Source organism: Corvus brachyrhynchos, unplaced genomic scaffold (assembly GCF_000691975.1).
Source record: "Corvus brachyrhynchos isolate BGI_N302 unplaced genomic scaffold, ASM69197v1 scaffold83, whole genome shotgun sequence".
In the NCBI taxonomy this organism is placed as follows: Eukaryota; Metazoa; Chordata; class Aves; order Passeriformes; family Corvidae; genus Corvus; species Corvus brachyrhynchos.
In genome coordinates this window covers 6,739,909-6,759,642 of record NW_008238464.1, presented here as the reverse complement: position 1 = coordinate 6,759,642, position 19,734 = coordinate 6,739,909, and the positions used below count along the sequence as shown (strand labels likewise).

Sequence of the window (19,734 nt, the reverse complement as noted above, 5' to 3'; positions counted from 1 at the left end):
CCCGCCCGGGGAGAGTCGCGGGAGCCGCGGCGGCGGGGAAAGGGAGCGGGGCACCCCACGGCTCGTCTTCCCCTGCGGGTTCGGTTTCCACACGGCTGAAGGCTTATCAGCACCTGTGCCGACCCCGCACACCGGGGGCAGGGCGCTGCTCGGGCATCTCGGGGATGGGGTGGGGAAATGGGGTTGCCTGTCGTTCGCATCGGGAGGACAGCTGCCCTCGCAGCCTGAGATGCTCTCGTGTGTCAGGGGAAATCTGGCCAAGCCTTGCTTGGATGCATTTGGCCGTGGAGGGGCTAGGGCACAGGGGGGAGCAGGTCCCGCTGCCCTCTGTGCCACCAGGGTCAACGCCTAAGTCCAAGGCAGCATCAGCAAGCGACTTTTCCAAAGCTGTTAACTCTTCCTTCAATGAGTCAGACTGCTTGGGGTTTAAAACAAGGTCTTTGGCATGTTTCTGGAATCCTGCTTCAGCTGACAAATGCCTGCTGCTCCTTGATGTCTCTAAAGAAGGAAGCATGACAGAGAGCTTGGGAAAAGGAACGAGCAGCCTCAGAAGACTAATGGTCTAGGTCAAGTTTTCAAAAACATCCGCTTACGCGGGTGGCATGAAAGCAAAGGAATATGGAGGTGATAACCCCACCGGCTGTGTCCTGTCACTTTCCTGTCACTGAAGAGAGGGATTTAAGGGCAAATAAGATAGTGGGTGAATGAACTAAGAGTTGCTGAGCTGCAAGTTAAAAGCACTTTCTGTAAGCTTTCCTTGAGCCTTTTCAAAGTAAGTGGGGCTTCAAATTAGGCATGGGATTGCTTAATGTAAATAACACAAATAGAATTTGTCTCCCTGTGGATGATCCACCAATTTCAGTGAAAGCAGAATAAGTCTCCTCTGTGCTCACTTGGAGGATATTAGGGTATATAATTACTATTAGCAAGTTTATTTATCATTGAATTAAACTGTATGGAGAATGCTTCAGAAGGTATGTGCAAGCCTCCCAATGATCATAAGCCATTGTCCTTGAAGTCTCATCTGTAGGACACTCTTCCACACTCCAGCCTGTGATTGGAAAGTATTTTTTCAATGTAAATTCCAGGTGGCAGAATTTGATTAAATGCCAGATTCCAAACTCTTCACACTTTCCTACAACATATACTTTCTACAGGGTAGTTGGCAACTTATTGACTCCAGTGCTGTTTTTATTCTTCCTGCCTGGTAAGTTGTTCACAAGTCACTGGAGAGTAATGCTGTTGTTCACACAGGCAAGTGCCTGAGATGAGTTTAATGTCTCTGATCCTCCAGTTTAAATCAACAGCTACCTGAATCTTGAAGGTAGCAGATTTCAGGCTGATGTGACACCAAGCTTTTCAGAAATAAAACAACTCAGCAAACTGACTTAAGGCTGTACTTTCTTGCTAAAGCTGATATTCATATACTTCTGCTCTTTGTAAAATCTTATAAGGTAGCTGCCTTAGCTCTCCATGCACATATATCAGGAAGGCAGGTACATTTTTACAGGCAATTGGGAGGTCCTGTCAAGAGGGTACGAAGATCCCAGGGCAGTGCAGTGGGATTTGGAGTGGTGAAGAGCCATAGAACTCATACATGGCCTTTTTCCATCTGTTAGAAGACTCATTGCTGCCTCTTGAGTGGCATTTAGTTTCTGCAACACAAGCCCATGGAGCAGACACATACAACGTGGTGTTGCCTGGCGGTCAGCTTTAAAAACAAATCAAGGAATGTAATCTCCCCAGCATTCAGTGAAAGTCATTCTATTCAAAACTGAGTCTTGAGTAGGAGCAACAGTAATATAAGCCCTCATTGACAACCTGCATGTTCTTATTTTCAAGATTCAAAAGAGTAGGAGAGAACTTTGGGGGCCTACATTTTGTTCTGAGGCTACTGATTCTCAGAGAGAGACTGCTCTGAGAGATCCTGGGATGTATCAGCCTGTGTGAGGACTAACCTCACAGGTAATGTTGTGTACAGATGCTGTGGTCTGTTTTGACTTTGTTTCTACTTCACTTATTTGTCATGACTCTTTTGCACCACCAAATGTTACCCGCCTATATCATTTTTCTCTGCTATCTAGTATTCATCAAGAAAGAAAATGCTGACAAGTTCTTGGAAAGAGCAAAACGTGCTAACTCTTTCTTCGAGGAATTGAAGAAAGGGAATATTGAAAGAGAGTGCAATGAGGAGCGCTGCTCAAAAGAAGAAGCAAGAGAAGCTTTCGAAGACCAGGAGAAAACTGTAAGGATGAACTAATATTAAACATAGGTCTATATATTTCCTGTTTTAAAATTACTATTCAAGTCCTTTGAGCTAGTCATCAAAACTCACAAGTTGTTCCAAATCACTTAACATGAAGAACAAATAGTGACTGACTGTGGGTGGAATTGCTAAGGCATTTATCATCCCATAACAGACTTAATTTAGCTCTTGCAAGGCCAGCCCGTGTTAAAGCCTCCATTCTTTTACCTGTTCTGATCTGTTTAATTGCCATTGAGAGTTGTTTGACCTTCAATGGCTTTATTGCTCCCAGTGTTGGAAATACGTTCAGCCTATCTGTGTGACATAGCTGAGTGCCATGATTGTGGTCAAGGCAGTCCATGGGAAGTCTAAGAAGGCAAATGCTGACATGGGACTTCATGGTGGAATTTAACTGAACTTACTTCAAGCAGCTTTGCTTGTAATTTTGTAGCACTCTTTATGTGAATTGAGAGAATGTGTACTGTGAACAGTTCTTAAATGCCTCAATGTTGATTGGAATGAAGTTTGTGTGACTCTTGTGTCACCTGCCCTACCCCAATGGCTTGCTTAACTTTAGACAGAAATGTGATTTGTTCCCAAGCTCAAGGGAAAGTTAAAGAGATGGGGCAGCTGTGTGGCCTGGAGTCAGTAGAAAAGGTGATATTGCAAACATAGACTGTAGCTATGCGGCTGTTTAGAACTGCTCTGAAACTGGAGCTAAGGCCAGATTCACTTCTCTTTAGCATTACTCGATGGCCAGAATATTCTTGGAGTGGCCCTGAGGTGTCCTGGGTGGGGAGTCGCGGGTGCATCGCCAGTGTACTTCAGATCATGAATGTTGACTTACCTATAACAGAACCGGCACAGCCTGTTCTGCCTGGTGGCCAGATGTCACTGGAAAGCACTGTCTTGGACATACAGCATCCTGCAGTCCTCAGTGCAGACAGAAAGGAGAACACAAATCAGACAAAATATTTTAAATGTCAGGATCTGTGAGGTCCTGATTGATGGGAGTATGGGGTGGAGATCGAGGCTGAGAATTTGACATTATGGGAATATAAGTGAATTCAGTCAAAACTGGTGGAAAGATAGTTATGCAAGAAATCAAGTGGCTTATGCTGAGTGAGTCACACTGGGAAATCTCTAAGGAGGTTCAGGTATTTCTGAAAAATGCATGAGCCTTGTTTCTGTAAAGCTGGGCACCATATGGATCATATGATTTTAAGTTATTAAATGGTAGTGGTGGGCTGCAAGGCACTGTATGTACCTATATTGTAAATATTTCTTTTAATAATTGTTAGCTGCAAATATCCTGTGTATGAAAAGTCTAATATTTTTCTGAGGATTCCAGTAATTTTTATCTAACTCTATTTCCTTTTATTACCCATTTCCCACACTTACCTGTAGGAGGAATTCTGGAACATCTATGTAGGTAAGAAACAATCTGTGTTTGTTTAGAAGATTAAGCTTCTTTATTGCAAGGTTTGAAAGGATGCACGTCTTAAGTAACCCCTTCCTGCTCCCTTGCTTCCTCTCTTTTCCCTCTGGGACACCCTCACATTGTGTTTCCTCTGAAAAAGGAATCTGATTTACTGCCTGCTGTTACTTGAACCCAATCGCTTCATTTGAAGGTAAGGTTCAGCTGTCTCCAGTTGCTGGGCTGACCTTTGTCCTCTCAAAAAAAGAACAGTGGTCCTTTGCATGCAAAGGACAGTGAGAAGCAGAAACTCTGTGTGGGACTGCCAGATAGTTTTCTTTCAGAGGGGCATCCCCAGATGGGTGTTTTCAAGATGCAAAGAGTCACAGATAAGGATGTCTCTTAAATGCTATAACCAACACAAAGTTAAATTGCATTGCACAGTCACTTGCCGGTTTCCTGTCACCTTCCATGCCAGAGTGTTATAGAGCATTTTGTGGGATGTGTTTTTTACAGAACTGTTTGGTATTCAAGGAAAATATGCCAGTAGATCAGCAAATACTACCTAACAGTCTTTTCTGGTTTTTTATCTAAATATGTGAGTTTTATTTTTTAGGATTCTAGTATTTGTAAGTACTGTGTGGGAACAGATTTTTAATGTATTAGTGTTTGATAACATGTTCCCCAGAAAGTATATGTCCAGTTTGCACCCTAGGAGGAGTACCTCAAAAATGTTGACCAAAGACAGCTCAGCTTTGTGTTTTGGAATCTGCAGAAAAACCAAGACAGTTGCCATGAAGAAGACACAGACTTTCACAATCCTCTAAGCAGGGGATGAACTCTGCAACCTACAGACTGAAATTTCAAGCAAACCCTGTGTCAGTGTTACAGTAAACAGGATTGGAATATTTCAAACCATTTTCTCATGAGAATACAAGCAGCAGAATATCAGTGCCAGTGCTCTTAGCAAAAATGTCAGTTTTCATACCTTTTAAACCACAGCCCTCAAATGCTTAATGGGTGTTCAGAAGTATTGAAAACCACAGCTACGTTCAGCCAAGTTACTAGAACAATTTGCTCTTGCTTCCTTTTTTGTAGGGGATTATGCAATTTGTGCAATATTGATATAAAACTCATTACCACAGCTGCAGCTACAGTGTAGGGTAAGACTAAATAAGTGTGTTTTCTAACACTAGGATGCTGCTTAGGTAAGATCACTACAGAATAGAATGCTATGGCACTGCAGAGGAGGAAGAAACCAGAAGTTATGATGTAGGCCTTGAGTCTGTCTTTTTTTTGGTTAATGTTGGTCTTGCCTTCCCTCTGGAAGGGACATCAGTTTCCAGAGCCTCCATGGCTGGAGCATTTGGAGAGCTATTGGTTTTGGCCACATGCAGGTAGAAAAGGAATCTTAATGTAAGGGTGCAGGACACAAAGCCTGGTAATTGTTCCCTGTGGCAGACAAAGCTGCAGCAGATGAGATCACAGTCCAGAAATACCACAGAGGGAGCATGCTGTATCCTTAGGTTGAGTAGTTTCTTGCATGTTGTTTCCACTATGGGCATTGCTGTTTCAGGGGCTCCGAAGAGGGGCAGAACAGGTGGTGAAATAGGAGGATAAGATAATGTTATCTAAAGCAGAAAATTATCGAGCATCACTTTTCTGGATATCCTGCATTTTGTATGAAACAGTGCAGAAAGTATAAGGAAATGCAAGAGGCCAGAACTTCAATATCTTTAGGCAGTAATTGCAATGTAGAAATGTCCTCTTCTCTTACAGGCTTCACTGTATATATGTGCTGACCACAATTACAGTATCACAGAATATTCTGATTTGGAGGGACCCACGAAGATCATTGAGTCCAACCCTTAAATGAATGGCCCATACAGGGATCAAATCCACAACCCTGTCCATATTAGCACCATGCTCTAACCAACTAAGCGAATCTCTTTACCTTCCCACAAAAAAAGGCTTGTGTACACACCGTCGTAGAGTGGCCACCAAAAAGAGATTGCAAAACTGAGGATATGTAGATGAATCTTTGCAGGTTAGGTCCTGTTCCTTCAGATGATGCAGACAGGTAGAGACGTTTGCTTTAACTTGGCTTTGTGCTGCTTTGCCTAAACCACACAGGTAGTTGTCAATATTTTTGCTTTGCAAGGCAGGGGGCATGAGTGAACAGCCAGTAGCTTTGCTGTCTCACCCACCTTGGTTCTTTTTGCCAGCTGCAGTGGAATGAGATCCAGGGCTCAGGCACATGGGGAATACCATTTTGGACTGACAATTATGTCAGTGTAAATTATGGGGTCAGTATGTCAACATGTAGTGTTTTCAAAAGCACAGCACAAGTAATGGGCTATTTTTCATATTCTCAAGAAATGTGATCACTAAATAATTCTTACTTTCCATTTGTAAGCTGCTGAGGGACAAAATGATACCCACCATATTTAACTGTGCAGAGGGGAACAAGAACCCTACCCCATTATTCGCTCTGATTTTCTTAATTCCCACACAAACATTACAGCTGTACTTGATAAAATAAATTGTCCCAGCTATTCTGACCCTGCTCCAAACAGAGGTAGAACAGGTGGTAAAATATAGAAATTTAAAATTTGTCTTGTCTATAGCAATGAATTATTAAACAAGGGTCACTTTGCTGGATATCCTACTTTTTATGAAACAGTGCATCCCAGAGAACAAGTGAGAGGGGGGAACGCCTTTTTTGCAGGAGAGCACGAAATGGGAAAGACCATGTCAGTCAGTGAGCATCAGAAAAGGAATGAGATGGGGTGGGAGGAAGGCTGCTGCATGAAATGTGTCTCCAAATGAAGAGTTACCTCCCTGTTCTCCATGTAACTGAGTTTATGAGATATGTGTGGCTGGGGCCCTGGAGTCAGGTCAACCAGCTGTGGCCGGGAAAGGAAGAAAGGCTGCAGAACTTGAGACGCCAGCACAGATGTGGGCAGTGTGAGGTGAGAAGTAATAACTTGAAGCTCAAGCTCGTACCTCAGTGGATACAGTGGGGAAATTTTGGTGCTCTAAACAGTCCAAAACAGAAGTTTTGCCCCCTTGTGTGAATTTGGCAGGGTTTTGTAAAGTTTGGGGGCTTTATTATCTTCTGTTTAATATACTGGTATGTGTGTCATTAAATGAACAGCTCTGCAGACAAAAGACATGCACAAGGCCTGAGATGACCTTTAATGAAACAAAAGTTGATGGTTTTTAGCCAGTAGTTGCAATGTAGAAATGTCCTGTCTGGTTTTACAGAATTCACTGTAAATTATGTAGACTCTGACCACTATGTATAACTTTACCTTCCCACAAAAAAAATGTTTGTGTACACACCGTCAAACCACCAGTATCCTACATGACACAGACTCAGCAATGAGGACAAGTGATTTGTATTTCCAAAGCCTTCCATTTGTGAGGTGCTGTGCTGGATTGGATCAAAATCTAGGTGATTTGGACCCTTTGCAAGGTGCCTCTAAGCAAATTACCAGAGTAAATCTGCTGTTGTCAAGAGAAAATTAATTGCAGTAATAACTCATTTTCTTAAATACATACATGCATATAAAATAGCAGCCTGCAGAACATTTCTTTTCAAAATTTTTCTTATTATAGAAACTGACAACATTAGATAGTTAAATGTAGTGCTACTTACACCTGCACATTTTTGCCCAGTTACAAGAAAACTGATCAGAGATGTCAAACATAGCCTCGTGATGTTGTTCTTTACATCCTTTATAAAAATAACAAATTCCTCATTTGAGCCATGTTATTTCACTCTTTTTCCTTGATGTTTCCAAGTAGTTTTCACTTATGGTGGTGTTTCTCTCCATCTTCAATTTTAGCATTTTTTTCTTTACAGTAAAATACCCTTGTGGAAAAGTTTTTGTGACAAGGAAAAAAAGGTCTGTTCTTTTACCCGCTGACTATAGCAATGGAACGAGTGATCAAGAAGGCCTCCCCACAAATGAAACAAGCACAGAGGAGGACTTTGTAATTACCACAGAAAGCCCAACCCCTCAGCCTGACAACAGAACAAACACAAGGTGGGTGATGAGGAGTTGAGTTTTTTAGGGCAGGAGGGAGGAATCGTGTGAGGATTTACACGATTGTGTTCTCTGTTAGTGGTTTGTTCATTCTTCCCCTGACAATTTGTCTCTGCTTTTCTAAGCTCACCATGCCATGGCCACTGAGCCCACTTGGACTCGGCAAGTACTTTCTGTGTGCTGGAGGTGGCTGCTTTGTAAGGCACAAGCTGATGTTCAGCGCTCACATTATTCCTGAAAGGTGCTTCAGGTGCTTGGCAGATGGAGATAAAGATCCCTTTTAAAGAGTGTGTTTTGTTTTGGGGAACTCCCAGACCTTCTGTGAAGTCAGTGTTTATGTACACCTTTTCTCCCACCATCTCTTTTATAGTCATACCAAAGTTCTGCAGAATAAACAACGGAGACTGTGAGCAGTTCTGCACTGTCAAAAGAGATGGGCCGAAGGATGTATTGTGTTCCTGTGCAGATGGGTATGTTCTAGCAGAGGATGGCAAACACTGTGTCTCAAAAGGTAAGAAGCCACGAGATAAACCAATAGCAATGGTGGTGAGGCTTCTTTCAGTGTTGAGGGATGTCTCGATTCACAGCTGAAGAATGTCTTTTGAACCACCAGTATCCTACATGACACAGACTCAGCAGTGAGGCCAAGTGATTTGTATTTCCAAAGCCTTCCATCTGTGAGGTGCTGTGCTGGATTGGATCAAAATCTAGGTGATTTGGACCCTTTGCAAGGTGCCTCTCAGTGAGGCCTCTCAGAGTAAATTACGCTGTTATCAAGAGAATCAAAAATTCTTAGACTCACAAAATACCCTGCTTTGAAAAGGATCCTCAATGATCATCAAAGTCCAGCTCCTGGTCTTTTACTAGACTGCCCCAAGAATAGCTCCATGTGCCTGAAAGTGTTGTCCAAACACTTCTTGAAGTCTGTCAGGTTTGGGGCCTTGACCATTTCCATGAGGAACCTGTTCAACTGCACAACCACCCTCCGGGTGAAGAATCTTTTTCTAATATCCAACCTAAACCTCCCCTGACACAACATCCTGCCATTTTCTCAGGTTTCTTCATGGAAAGGGCTGTCCAGAAATGGAATGGACTGCCCAGGGAAGTGGTGGGGTCACCATCCCTGGAGATTTTCAAGAAACAACTGGATATGGCACTTGGAGCTATAGTCTGAGTAACAAGGTAATGATCTGTCAAATGTTGGACTCAATGATCTTGGAGGTCTTTTTCAGCCAAAAGGATTCTGTGATTCTGTGTCCTTTCCCTGGTCACCACAGAGAAGAGATCAGTGCCTGTCCCTCCTCTTCCCCTCAGGAGGAAGTTGTAACTGCAATGGGGTCTCCTCTCAGTCTCCTCTTCTCCAGGCTGAACAGACCAAGTGACCTCAGCCGCTCCTCACACAGCTTCCCCTCAAGGCCCTTCACCATCTTTGTTGCCCTCCTTTGGACACTCTCTAAGAGCTTTATATCTTTCATATATTTAGACACCAAAACCTGTACATGGCACTCAAGGTGAGGACACACTGAGAAAAGTGATCACAGTACGATCTCCTTTACATAAACACTTACAGGCCATACAAAAGAGCAGCTCGCAAAAAAAATCATACTTTAGATTGCAGTTAAGCTTATCAACTAGTAACTGAAGAGATTGGGTAATTATGATTAGCGCTATGTACATATGGACAGTTTTGTTTTATTTCAAAATACCACAGGGGAGGAGTAAGTCAACCATTTAGACATCATGTCAGGTTTTATATCCTTTATAGCTAATAGTAAATTGCTGTCATTAGCCATACTATTCCTAAAATAAAGCACTTCACTCAGTTTCCAAATTAAGAACATTTTATTAAGAGGAACTACATGAATATATCAATGTAAATAATTGAAGATGATGTATTAAGTACTTTCATAACATTGTCATGAGATGGAAGGTGAAGGAGAAGTTTCATGATGAGAAAATAGCATTCATTTTTCAAACCATATAGTCTTTTTCCTTTGTTGCATGTGCCAAGACTTTGCTATTGTTTGGAAAACAAGGAAGCTGCACTATATGTTGTGAGATGGTATTTCCAAGAAGTTTCTTCTTGTGCTGGTGTTCCCTCCATCTCCAATTTTAATGTTCTTCTCTTTACAGTAAAATACCCCTGTGGAAAAGTTTTTGTGACAAGGAAAAAAAGGTCTGTTCTTTTACCCGCTGACTATAGCAATGGAACGAGTGATCAAGAAGGCCTCCCCACAAATGAAACAAGCACAGAGGAGGACTTTGTAATTACCACAGAAAGCCCAACCCCTCAGCCTGACAACAGAACAAAAAGCAGGAATCCAAATGTCGATACCAGGATAGTAGGTGGGGATGAGTGTCTTCCTGGCCAATGCCCGTGGCAGGTAAATGGTGGGAGTTTTGCCCTGCATGTGGTCAGAGCGTGTCTCTGAGGGAAGGGGAGCAGTGGCTCCTTCCAGCTGGTTGGCCATGTCACGTGCCAGTGGCAGCGAGGCGTAGCTGAACTGTGTGACCCTGGGCAATTGGATGTGCGGTTCTGCAAACTGCAGCCTCACAGTGTCAAAACAAAAGACTTTGTGCCATTTTAGACCAGAGAGGATTTTGGGGTCATGCTGGCCTCCCAGGCCATTTTTGCAGGTTACATTTTGGTTCTGTCTGAGACCGTCCACTCAGGCAGCACCCCCGAGAGCGGGGTGATAAAGCAGATAAAGCAGGCGTTCTGCTTGACAAATACACCCTCAGCCTCAGTTTTACTCTTGAGTTTGGACCAGCCAAAATGAATTCCTGTATTTGGGACATTCTTTGGGGAGGTAAGTCCAAGGCGTGAGGTGATCCAGAGTCTGCACTCCGCCTGCTCAGTCAGTCAGGGCCCTAAGGGACATTACTCAGCATTGGGAGTGAGGTAACATGGAAGCCAAATGTTAACTTCACAAGAAGACAGTTGAGACTCTGTAGCAGTAGGCGTCAATCTGTGGCCCCTGCACCTGTGAATGCAATATTAGGGGAGACCTGGAGGGCCACGTACATGTTGCAGTAAGAAGCATCTCTGTGGTGCACAGAGAAATCAGTTACCTGTGTGTAGCTGATCGCCATTCAACTGCACTTCTTCCTTCTGCCCTTACCCTTTTTGCTTCACAGGCTGTTCTGTTAAACGAGGAAGGAGAAGAGTTTTGTGGTGGAACTATTCTGAATGAAAATTTTATACTTACTGCAGCTCATTGCATAAACCAATCCAAAGAAATCAAAGTTGTTGTTGGTAAGCGATTATTTAATTTACTCCTGTGAGGTGGGAGTATCTGTTGTGCCTAACCTTCTGTGCTCTAAACCTCCCATGAGATGCACTCGTGATTCATTAAGGTTTGTTACCTTTTTGCTGCTTTTTAGATTGTCTTGTTATTGTGAGCATCCTGCTTTGTAAGAACAGGGGCAGCTGATGTGGAAGGTGATAGTGGTGCCTGTTGTTCTTCTCTGCCAGCTAGGTGGAAGTGATTAAGGTCAAATGTTCTAGAAATGTTGGCTATCAATGTGTTCAGCAGAGCAGTGCTTCTGCAGGAAGCTTATCAATCCTGGTGCTTCTGAAGCATCCACGTTTGTTCCTGCAGGAACACTCAGGAAAGCTATGGCCCATTGAATAGAGCACAAAAGAACAAACTCAGATTTATCATTGCTTCACTTTTGAGCCAGGACACAGGATCAACCCAGCCTTATCTTGTCACTGTTGTAGTCTTGACCCAGACCACGGGCTCTTCTCTAAGCCAGGCTCAAGCTCCTGCAAGTGCTTCCACACAAAGTTGCATTAGTCTAGCTGAATCAGCTTGTGCTTTTATGTGAACTGGTACAAAAATCTCCATAGACCAAATCTCAGGACCAAAGCCAATCCAGTTGCCGCTAAGAAATATTGCCATACCTGTTTACAGTTTCTATGTGTGGTCTGAGGCCTTGGGCCAAGTGCTCAGAATGAATATGCTACTCTTTGCCTCTGTCAAGGTTGTTCTTAAATTCTTACACTTTCTGCACATTATTGACCCTTTTAATACTCTTGTACAGGTGAAGTGGACAGAGAGAAGAAAGAACAGTCTGAAACAATGCATACTGTGGACAAAATATTTGTTCACTCTAAATTTGTTGCTGAGACTTATGATAATGACATCGCCTTATTAAAGCTGAAGGAACCTGTCATGTTTTCGGAGTACGTCGTGGCAGCGTGTCTCCCCAAAGCAGACTTTGCTAATGAAGTTCTGATGACCCAAAGATCTGGGAGAGTTAGCGGCTTTGGGCGTGAATTTGAAGGCGGACGAAAATCCCTGGGAGAGTTAGCGGCTTTGGGCGTGAATTTGATGGTGGACAACTCCCAAAAAAACTGAAGGTGCTTGAAGTCCCCTATGTTAATAGGAGCACCTGCAAGCAATCCACTAACTTTGTGATAACTGAGAGCATGTTCTGTGCTGGTTATGACACAGAGCAAAAAGATGCTTGCCAAGGAGACAGTGGTGGCCCCCATGTGACCAGGTATAAGGATACTTATTTTGTTACTGGGATTGTTAGCTGGGGCGAAGGATGTGCAAGGAAAGGCAAATATGGTGTCTATACCAAGCTGTCCCGGTTCTTGCGTTGGGTAAAAACGGTCATGAATATGTAGAGGTGGTGTGTCCCTTGATCCTTGTGTTAGCTGCCAAGGTGCAGGATGGGAAATGGAACCTTTTTTTGTCCCGCATCTGCTAAGCCCATTTTGAGATCCGATTCCGTAAAGTTATGGTGCTGCTTCCATTTGTGTTATTGCTGGCTTTAAAGCACATCTCTGTGGACTGTGGTGGTGTTTGGAGCTGGTTGAATGAGGGAATTCCCCCAAACCAAATGGCTGCTCAGCGGGGTCTTTGGCTTCTTTTAATTATTTTTCAATGGCCATTTTGGTGCCTGTCTGTTGACACGAGTGCTCCTGCCAGAGGCTCCTAAACATGTTATGAACATTCACTAGTTGTGATGAAAGCAGGAAGGACAGGACTCAGTTAATCCTCATACTGCAGCCACCTGGCTCAGCAGGGAGTTCGTCCTTGCTGGAGTTGTTTAGCTTCTACCTTCAGATGTGTTCAGAAGAATAAGGGAGCGGGGGATCTTGCGTGGCAAAAGCTGAGACACAACTAATTTTTCAAAGTGTGATGCTAAATAACCACATGTGCCACAAAATGGCCTGCTCAGATCACAATCAGCTCATTATAAAGGGGTTTTGCTTTATAAGGATTGTGCTTCACTTCAGTTTAATTTGAACACTCTGCTCATCAGAAAAAATATATGTGTATGGTCGCCGTTTTCTGTATCTTGTTCTGGATTTTGTATGGCTGACATTTGGAAAGCTCCTTGCACAGGTATTGTTCTAGGTGTTTCTGTTAGGTGTGATACTGATGTATACCAGCATTTGAAATAAAACATTCTTCCTTTTTTGTTCTTGTTTTTTGGGTTTTTTGTCCTAACAAGCCCAGCCCCATCAGCCTCTATCCATTGTGTGCTCTCCCCATAACAAACCATCCTGGTGGGTTTTCCAAGGCTCCTGCAATCTCTAATGCTCCCCTCTTCTCTGAGGAACTTCATTAGATACCTGCTACTTCTTTCTCAGGGTTTGAGCTGGTACTGGTTCATTTCATGTAGCAGGTGCTGTGAGCAAAGCAGGCTGACAAACTCAAAATACAACTCTGCAAACAGCAAGTATTGCTGCAGTCAGCACTAACTGTGGGCAGGAAGGTGAGTGGGCAGGTCAGTTACCCCAGCGTGATGGTCTTGACCTCTATAACTCCTCAGTGGGCTTGCTTCAGTGTTTATTCAGCAATGTTTGTTCCCTGAGTTCTTCTGTGCCCTGGATTCCTGTTCAAATCCTTTGTCCCTCTCGTATTCTGCCTTGTGCTCAATCAGGGTGAAAGATCCCTCTTCAACGGAAAACCTGAGGTCTGGGTCCTACCCAAATCCCGTTTACATACTCTTGCTGAGGGCTTTCTTCTACTTCAGTGGAGCTTAAGGACTGAAGCAAAACACAGACTGGGCTGCAATGGTGCTGAGGCAGCCAAAGGCATCACTTGATGGCCATTGCTTTTTGTGTGCCAGCATCTCTGCCATGCTGAGAGGACATGAGTGAAACCTCTGCTTGCCTCTGGGCCTCCTGTCAAAGGTCATAACCAACCCTAGGGCCTGCAAGAAAAGGTGGAATTCAAGCACACTTTTTTTTAATGTAGACAAATGATTTGGGAGTAATTTCACATAGCAAAATTTGAACAGATTGCAAAATCCAGGAAAGGGGTACAGCACACAGCTGCTGAGTACACTGGTGGATTTTAAGATACCAGAATTCTTCCTGACGAGCAGCCACAGCTGGCTTAGGCAAAAGCTGACGTGTACTCCATGCCTGTACCAAGGCCGGCAGGCAGAGAGGTTCTAAGCTACCCTCTAGTGCTCATGCTTCTTCTGCCTTCAAGGAAAAGCCAGTTCTGAGACTTCAGGGAAGAAAAGAAGGATGGTAAGTAAGCCCTGTGACTAGAGAAGCCCTGCAGTAGATTTTCCCAGGAGGGCAGTGAAGTCTCTGATGCCAGGTGTCTTCCAGAGTGGGAGATGTAAGTAGCTGTCAGGTGTGCAGCACGATGGGGGCTGCCCTAAGGAGCAAATGTGGGCAAGCTGCCTTTTGTTGGGGTATCCTACAGTATGGGAGAAAAAACACACTGCAGCAGGCTCAGTGTCCAACGGGAAGCAGCTTCCCAGATAGCTCCTTCCCTGGAGCCTTGGCAAACATGCCAAACTATAATAGAGGTCAACTTGACCCCCTGTTGTCTCAGTAGGCTGGACTGGGTGCCCCTGGAGGTCTCTGCAGCCCCTGTTTTCTGTGTTTCCAGGTGAGCAACGCAAGCAAAGTGTCACTGTTAGGATCATGGCTTTGTGACCTGCACTAGCATGGTAAGAACAAGCTTCCTGTGTACTGCTCCCTGGCACAGGTGACTCACCCTGCAGGATTGTCTTCCATAGGCTGATTCCCAGAGCACAGTGCCCTGTCAAGAGCTGTTCCCTTGGAGTGGTTTGACCAAGAGAAAACAGCACATAAAACCCACCACCCCCCAACATTCATAATAAGATGGAAATTGATGAATCTGGGGAAGTGTGCTCTGTCCGGGTGCTTGTGATGGAGCTGGTGGGTAACATCTGTGCAATGTGCTTGCCAAGGCCTGCAAACTTTGTGCCCTGATCTGCTCCTCTCTTCTTGGGTGCCTTCCTGCTTTGGCCCAGCTTGCAGGAGGCACAAAGCTCTGTTTCTGGTTGTTTTGCCTTCCCTGGGACAAGGGCAAGAGCCACATCACTTACTCTAGCTCCTTGCTGCCCAAATAGTCCAGCTGCCTTAGGGATGCTTTGTCAAAATTTCCAGAGGAAAGCCTCCTAGAGGTGCTCTGCCAGCACAAAGCTATCAGGGTGGCACTGCTGCAGCACACTCACTTTTTTTTTGTGTCTTAACACTGTGCCATGGTGACGTTGAGTACAGACTTTGCTCCTAGAGGTTTTGTTTTCTCATGAGTGAATGACCTTTGCACCGTGGTGTTTCTCATTTAGCAGCTGCCCCAGAGCCCTGCCGAGAAAGCGGTGGGTGATGCGCAGAGAGCTCGGAGGATGGGCATGGCAGGTCATCGCGGGACAATGTGGCTTCTTCCCGTTGTCCTCCTTTTCCTTCAGATGATGCAGACAGGTAGAGACGTTTGCTTTAACTTGGCTTTGTGCTGCTTTGCCTAAACCACACAGGTAGTTGTCAATATTTTTGCTTTGCAAGGCAGGGGGCATGAGTGAACAGCCAGTAGCTTTGCTGTCTCACCCACCTTGGTTCTTTTTGCCAGCTGCAGTGGAATGAGATCCAGGGCTCAGGCACATGGGGAATACCATTTTGGACTGACAATTATGTCAGTGTAAATTATGGGGTCAGTATGTCAACATGTAGTGTTTTCAAAAGCACAGCACAAGTAATGGGCTATTTTTCATATTCTCAAGAAATGTGATCACTAAATAATCCTTACTTTCCATTTGTAAGCTGCTGAGGGACAAAATGATACCCACCATATTTAACTGTGCAGAGGGGAACAAGAACCCTACCCCATTACCCACTGTATTTTTGTAAATCTCCACAAAATTTTCACATCTCCACTTGATAAATCATCCCACCTCTCTTTCAGGTTGGACCCTGAGATCTTCTCTACAGACCAAGTTTATCAATCATATTGCAGATATGTTGCATGCCTTATGTTTTATTTTTGCTGTTGTCTCTGGTTGGAGACAACTGAACAAACACCTGAGTCATCTCCATTATAAGAGCTATGAGTTAGAGGTAGATTTTGACATCCCAAAGATGAGATGGGAGAGGTACTTAGTGGGATACAGGGTGCCCTGACAGTCTTCAGATTGTTTCAGGGAAAATCTTCTCATATAAACATGTAGAAAGCAATTTTGAGTGCACTCATGTGCATTTACTGTTAATACATATAGACTAGAAGTTGCTGACAAAACAAAGATGGAAGGTGACTTCCATAAAGGTAACTGTTAAAATGACAGAGCTCATTAATGAAGTAAAGAAAAAGAACAAGAGAATATAATTAATATATTTTTAAAAGAGAGTCTCTTTTTAAAATCCCCACAAAACCCCAAAGTGTTTAAGGCATATATCAAAACTGTCCCAAGATCAGGAAAGGACAGGACAATTGATTAAAACTCTGAGATCTTCAGTGACCTGACCTCCAAAAGGAAGTATAAAAGTGCCTAGCTTTGTATAAAAGAATTGTAAACATCCTGACATAAAACCAGAAAAGTCGAGGAGTAAATATAATAAGATAAACATGATGTGAAAATCAAGAGCTGATCTAAGTATATGAATAAAGGAAGAAAGCCGAAGAATGTTAGTCTGTGCCCGATGGAGAAGGAAGTCTTTCTTCCTTAAGGTACCAAATAACTTGCACTCAAGAAGGAAGAAAGAAACTGCCGAATTCCACTAGTCAGGAAAAAATCACATCAAATTTTTCCAAGAGAAAAATCACATCAATTTTCTCCAAAGACAGGATAACAGGCTGGGTGGCTGCAAAAGATGGAGTAAACCTCAGGTCTCTTCTTTAAGGGAGGCTTCTAACATCATTTTATCTGACACTTATCGCAACAGAAAGAGAAACATTTGTAAGTTTGGTGCAAATCTGGTCAAGAAACGGTGCCACTTGGTTGAAAGATCATACGGAGTGCAAAGCTCCATACAGGCAAGCCTGAAGGCCTCTGACACTGGTGTTTTCCACAGTAACATGCAAGACAGAAGAGAGTGTTTACTCACTGCTTCTTTACCTCGTTTCAGACTGGAAGGACTACCATAAGTGGAGATGAGCATTGAGGCAGTCTTGGGAAACAGAAACAGTGGTCCAGCATAGATAGAAGGCAATTATGTAAACACAGAACCAAAATTTCACCTTTGGTCCCACAACACACAACCACAGAAATTTGTAAAATGTATAATAAAAGCCAGACTTCTTCATTTTCATGAGGATGAACAGCTAGGGCAAGAAGTAATGGGATCTCATCACTATAAGGGCAACTGAGATTAGATGTTAGGAAACACTTTTTAGACATTGTAAGGCTAATTAAGGAGTGTGGGTGAGCAGTGGAATCTCATTATGAATCTGTAGGAACAGGTTAGACAACATCTGTTAGGACCAGTTTACTTGCTCTTGTACCGTTGGAGCCAGGAAGTGCTCTCTCACTCTGTGATCTTGCAATACCAGGACTGAGCTGAGGTAGCATGAGCCATATACAGATGACAAAGGAATATTGCAAGGATCTACTAAGAGTCCAATACCTCATTTATTATTGATGCTTTAGTTGTTGCTAATATTTGCCTCTTACCCACACCCACATTCATCTTTGCCTTAGTACGACGGCTGCTGTGGCAAGTACAGATTGCTCCTTGAACTGCCCTCTAAGGGCTGTTAGTTACAGCTGGGAAACACAGCATTAGATGTAGAATAATAGTGGTCTACCTAATGTTGACAACTTACCATTTTTAAAATAATAATACATCTGTTGTTATTATTAAGGCCTCTTGCAGGAATTGTACTGTATTTCCTGAAGTAGTGGGGTGTTTGACTGATGTTTGCGAGCCAGCTTTTACAAGCTGCTTATACTTTTATGAAGTCACCATGGATCTGTAACCTGCCTTTGTCTCCTTTGTAGTCATACCAGGTGATGCAAGGTCAACTTGGGAACTGTGAGCACATCTGCAAAACTGAAGCTGGAGTCTTATATTCTTGTGCTGCTGGCTATGCCCTGGGCAATGACAAAACCTGTGTTTCTGTAGGTACAAAGCCACATTTATAGTTCATTCTATGGGACACATCACGTCTGTACCACGTTTGGGAAATGCTGATGTGTTGCAGTGCCACTGTAGCATAAAGAATAATGTTAATTGTGCAGGCCTCTCACATGGCTTACTTAAGCTGTTGATAATAAATTTAGTAAGACCTTAGCTAAAGGACGTAACTCTAAGTAACATCAAATTATGCAGCTGTGAGGGATGTGTGGCAGCAAAAATAGCTCAAGAAAGTATTCTGTGCAATTGAGTGTGTTCTCTCAGGGGACTATAAAACCCATGTCCCAGCAGGGGTAAAGCCATATCAGAAACTGGTGATTACAACAGGGCTCAGGTTCCTCTTCTCCCAAAGACTGAAACAGGCCTTTCATGCTATGGAGGATTTTATTAGAAAGTAACAGGTTAGATTTTTGATTGATAAAAGTTGGTGTCTATTTTCAAGGTCTTTGGGACATGCTGAACACCTACAGATCCAAATAAGTGGAAATCCGAGAAACTTCTCCCTTTACAGTACACAGTTCACAAGGATTCATCATCATCTCAGTGGTAGTAACATAATATGACTGAGTTATAACTCACTTGTTTCTCGTCAAATATCACCTGTTCAATTTGAAAGAAATACAATCTGCCTTTCTCTTTTCTTCTAACAACTGCAGGTTTTCTGCAGTTAACACGTGGCAACCTAAATACATTAATAACAAGTTACACTTTGCCTTCATTCAAATTGACCATTGCCATGAAAGTTGTAACTACTTCAATGTTTCTGTGGCAGTACATTCTTTACAGAAACAAGCTGGACTAGAATAATATCAAAGCAAGACAGTATCAGAGTTGGACAGCGCTTTAAAAGCCTCTGAAAAGGCTACCTGATTTTCTAGATCTATAAGCATGTATACAGGAAAAAACCTAGAAAATGTGAAAACCACTCATGTGCCGGCGATCTCCGGCAAACGGGACGGGGGGCCCGGACAAGTGTTCCAGGAGCTTTTATCAGTCTCACATACAGAGTTGAGACAAAGTTGGTACAGAGCTCACGCTGTCACAGAGACATCCCCTGATTTCCTGGCTGCAAAGCATTCTTAAAAGCCTTTTTGGCCAATAGTGTGCTTCTAAAAGTAACAGACATCTGTCTTAACCTATCTATAATAGCGCATGTACCTCCATTGTACACAACAGTCACTTGTTATGCCTTATATAATAACATACAACATCCCATTATTAAGCTTAAACTTACCTCTCTAACAAAATATACTTTTTGCAACCTCAGCATCCATCTAGGCCAAGCCTAAGAACTAACCATTGTCTTTTAATGTCCTTGCTGCTTATAACTGTATCTTCTTCTAATTTTCCCAGGCAAAGCTGAATTCTAAATCCCTTACTTTATTTCCTGAGGTCTGCTTCTATTTCTCACACCTAAAATCCTTTCCACCTTTTGTGATTCCCCACAGTCATGTATCCACAAGAGTCTAATTAACTGTGCATGTCACTGAGTGAAATGAGCTGTTAGATGAAGTTCATTGAATTGGAAAGGCTTGGTTATCGTCACCAAAATCACTGCTCTTCTGATATCTTCTTGCTTTCTTTCTGAGATACCTTCTTCACCAGTGTTATTGATAGAATGATTTTGGCTATAATAAAGTGAATGCATTGCATACCCTAAAAACTA

The 19,734-nt window shown here is 43.2% G+C and overlaps 1 protein-coding gene and 1 long non-coding RNA gene across 4 annotated transcripts; both read left to right on the top strand.

Annotated features, from left to right (window-relative positions):
* Positions 1 to 7,772: 7,772 nt before the first annotated feature.
* On the top strand, positions 7,773 to 13,153 carry LOC103617617 (coagulation factor X). 2 transcript variants are annotated; one of them, XM_017736991.1, is made up of 5 exons: positions 7,773 to 8,225; positions 9,848 to 10,098; positions 10,853 to 10,970; positions 11,762 to 11,977; positions 12,028 to 13,153. In XM_017736991.1, exons 1-5 carry the CDS (start codon positions 7,976 to 7,978, stop codon positions 12,351 to 12,353), a joined length of 1,161 nt encoding a protein of 386 aa, XP_017592480.1. In that variant the 5' UTR covers positions 7,773 to 7,975; the 3' UTR covers positions 12,354 to 13,153. The 2 variants fall into 2 exon arrangements, with proteins under 2 accessions (XP_017592480.1, XP_017592479.1); XM_017736990.1 differs by having other exon boundaries at positions 7,774 to 8,225; positions 11,762 to 12,018; positions 12,069 to 13,153.
* A 1,479-nt stretch (positions 13,154 to 14,632) lies between these two features.
* On the top strand, positions 14,633 to 19,734 carry LOC108447355. 2 transcript variants are annotated; one of them, XR_001862881.1, is made up of 3 exons: positions 14,633 to 14,647; positions 15,293 to 15,425; positions 17,933 to 19,734. It is a non-coding gene; the product is annotated as an uncharacterized LOC108447355 (long non-coding RNA). The 2 variants fall into 2 exon arrangements; XR_001862880.1 differs by lacking the exon at positions 14,633 to 14,647 and having other exon boundaries at positions 15,276 to 15,425.

Bases quoted from the DNA above. Each gene is read 5' to 3' on its own strand.
- LOC103617617 (XM_017736991.1), top strand. From the start codon at position 7,976: ATGGAGATAAAGATCCCTTTTAAAGAGTGTGTTTTGTTTTGGGGAACT. The intron at 8,226-9,847 runs GTAAGAAGCCAC...TTCTCTTTACAG, and splicing joins CAAACACTGTGTCTCAAAAG to TAAAATACCCCTGTGGAAAA. The intron at 10,971-11,761 runs GTAAGCGATTAT...ACTCTTGTACAG, and splicing joins AGAAATCAAAGTTGTTGTTG to GTGAAGTGGACAGAGAGAAG.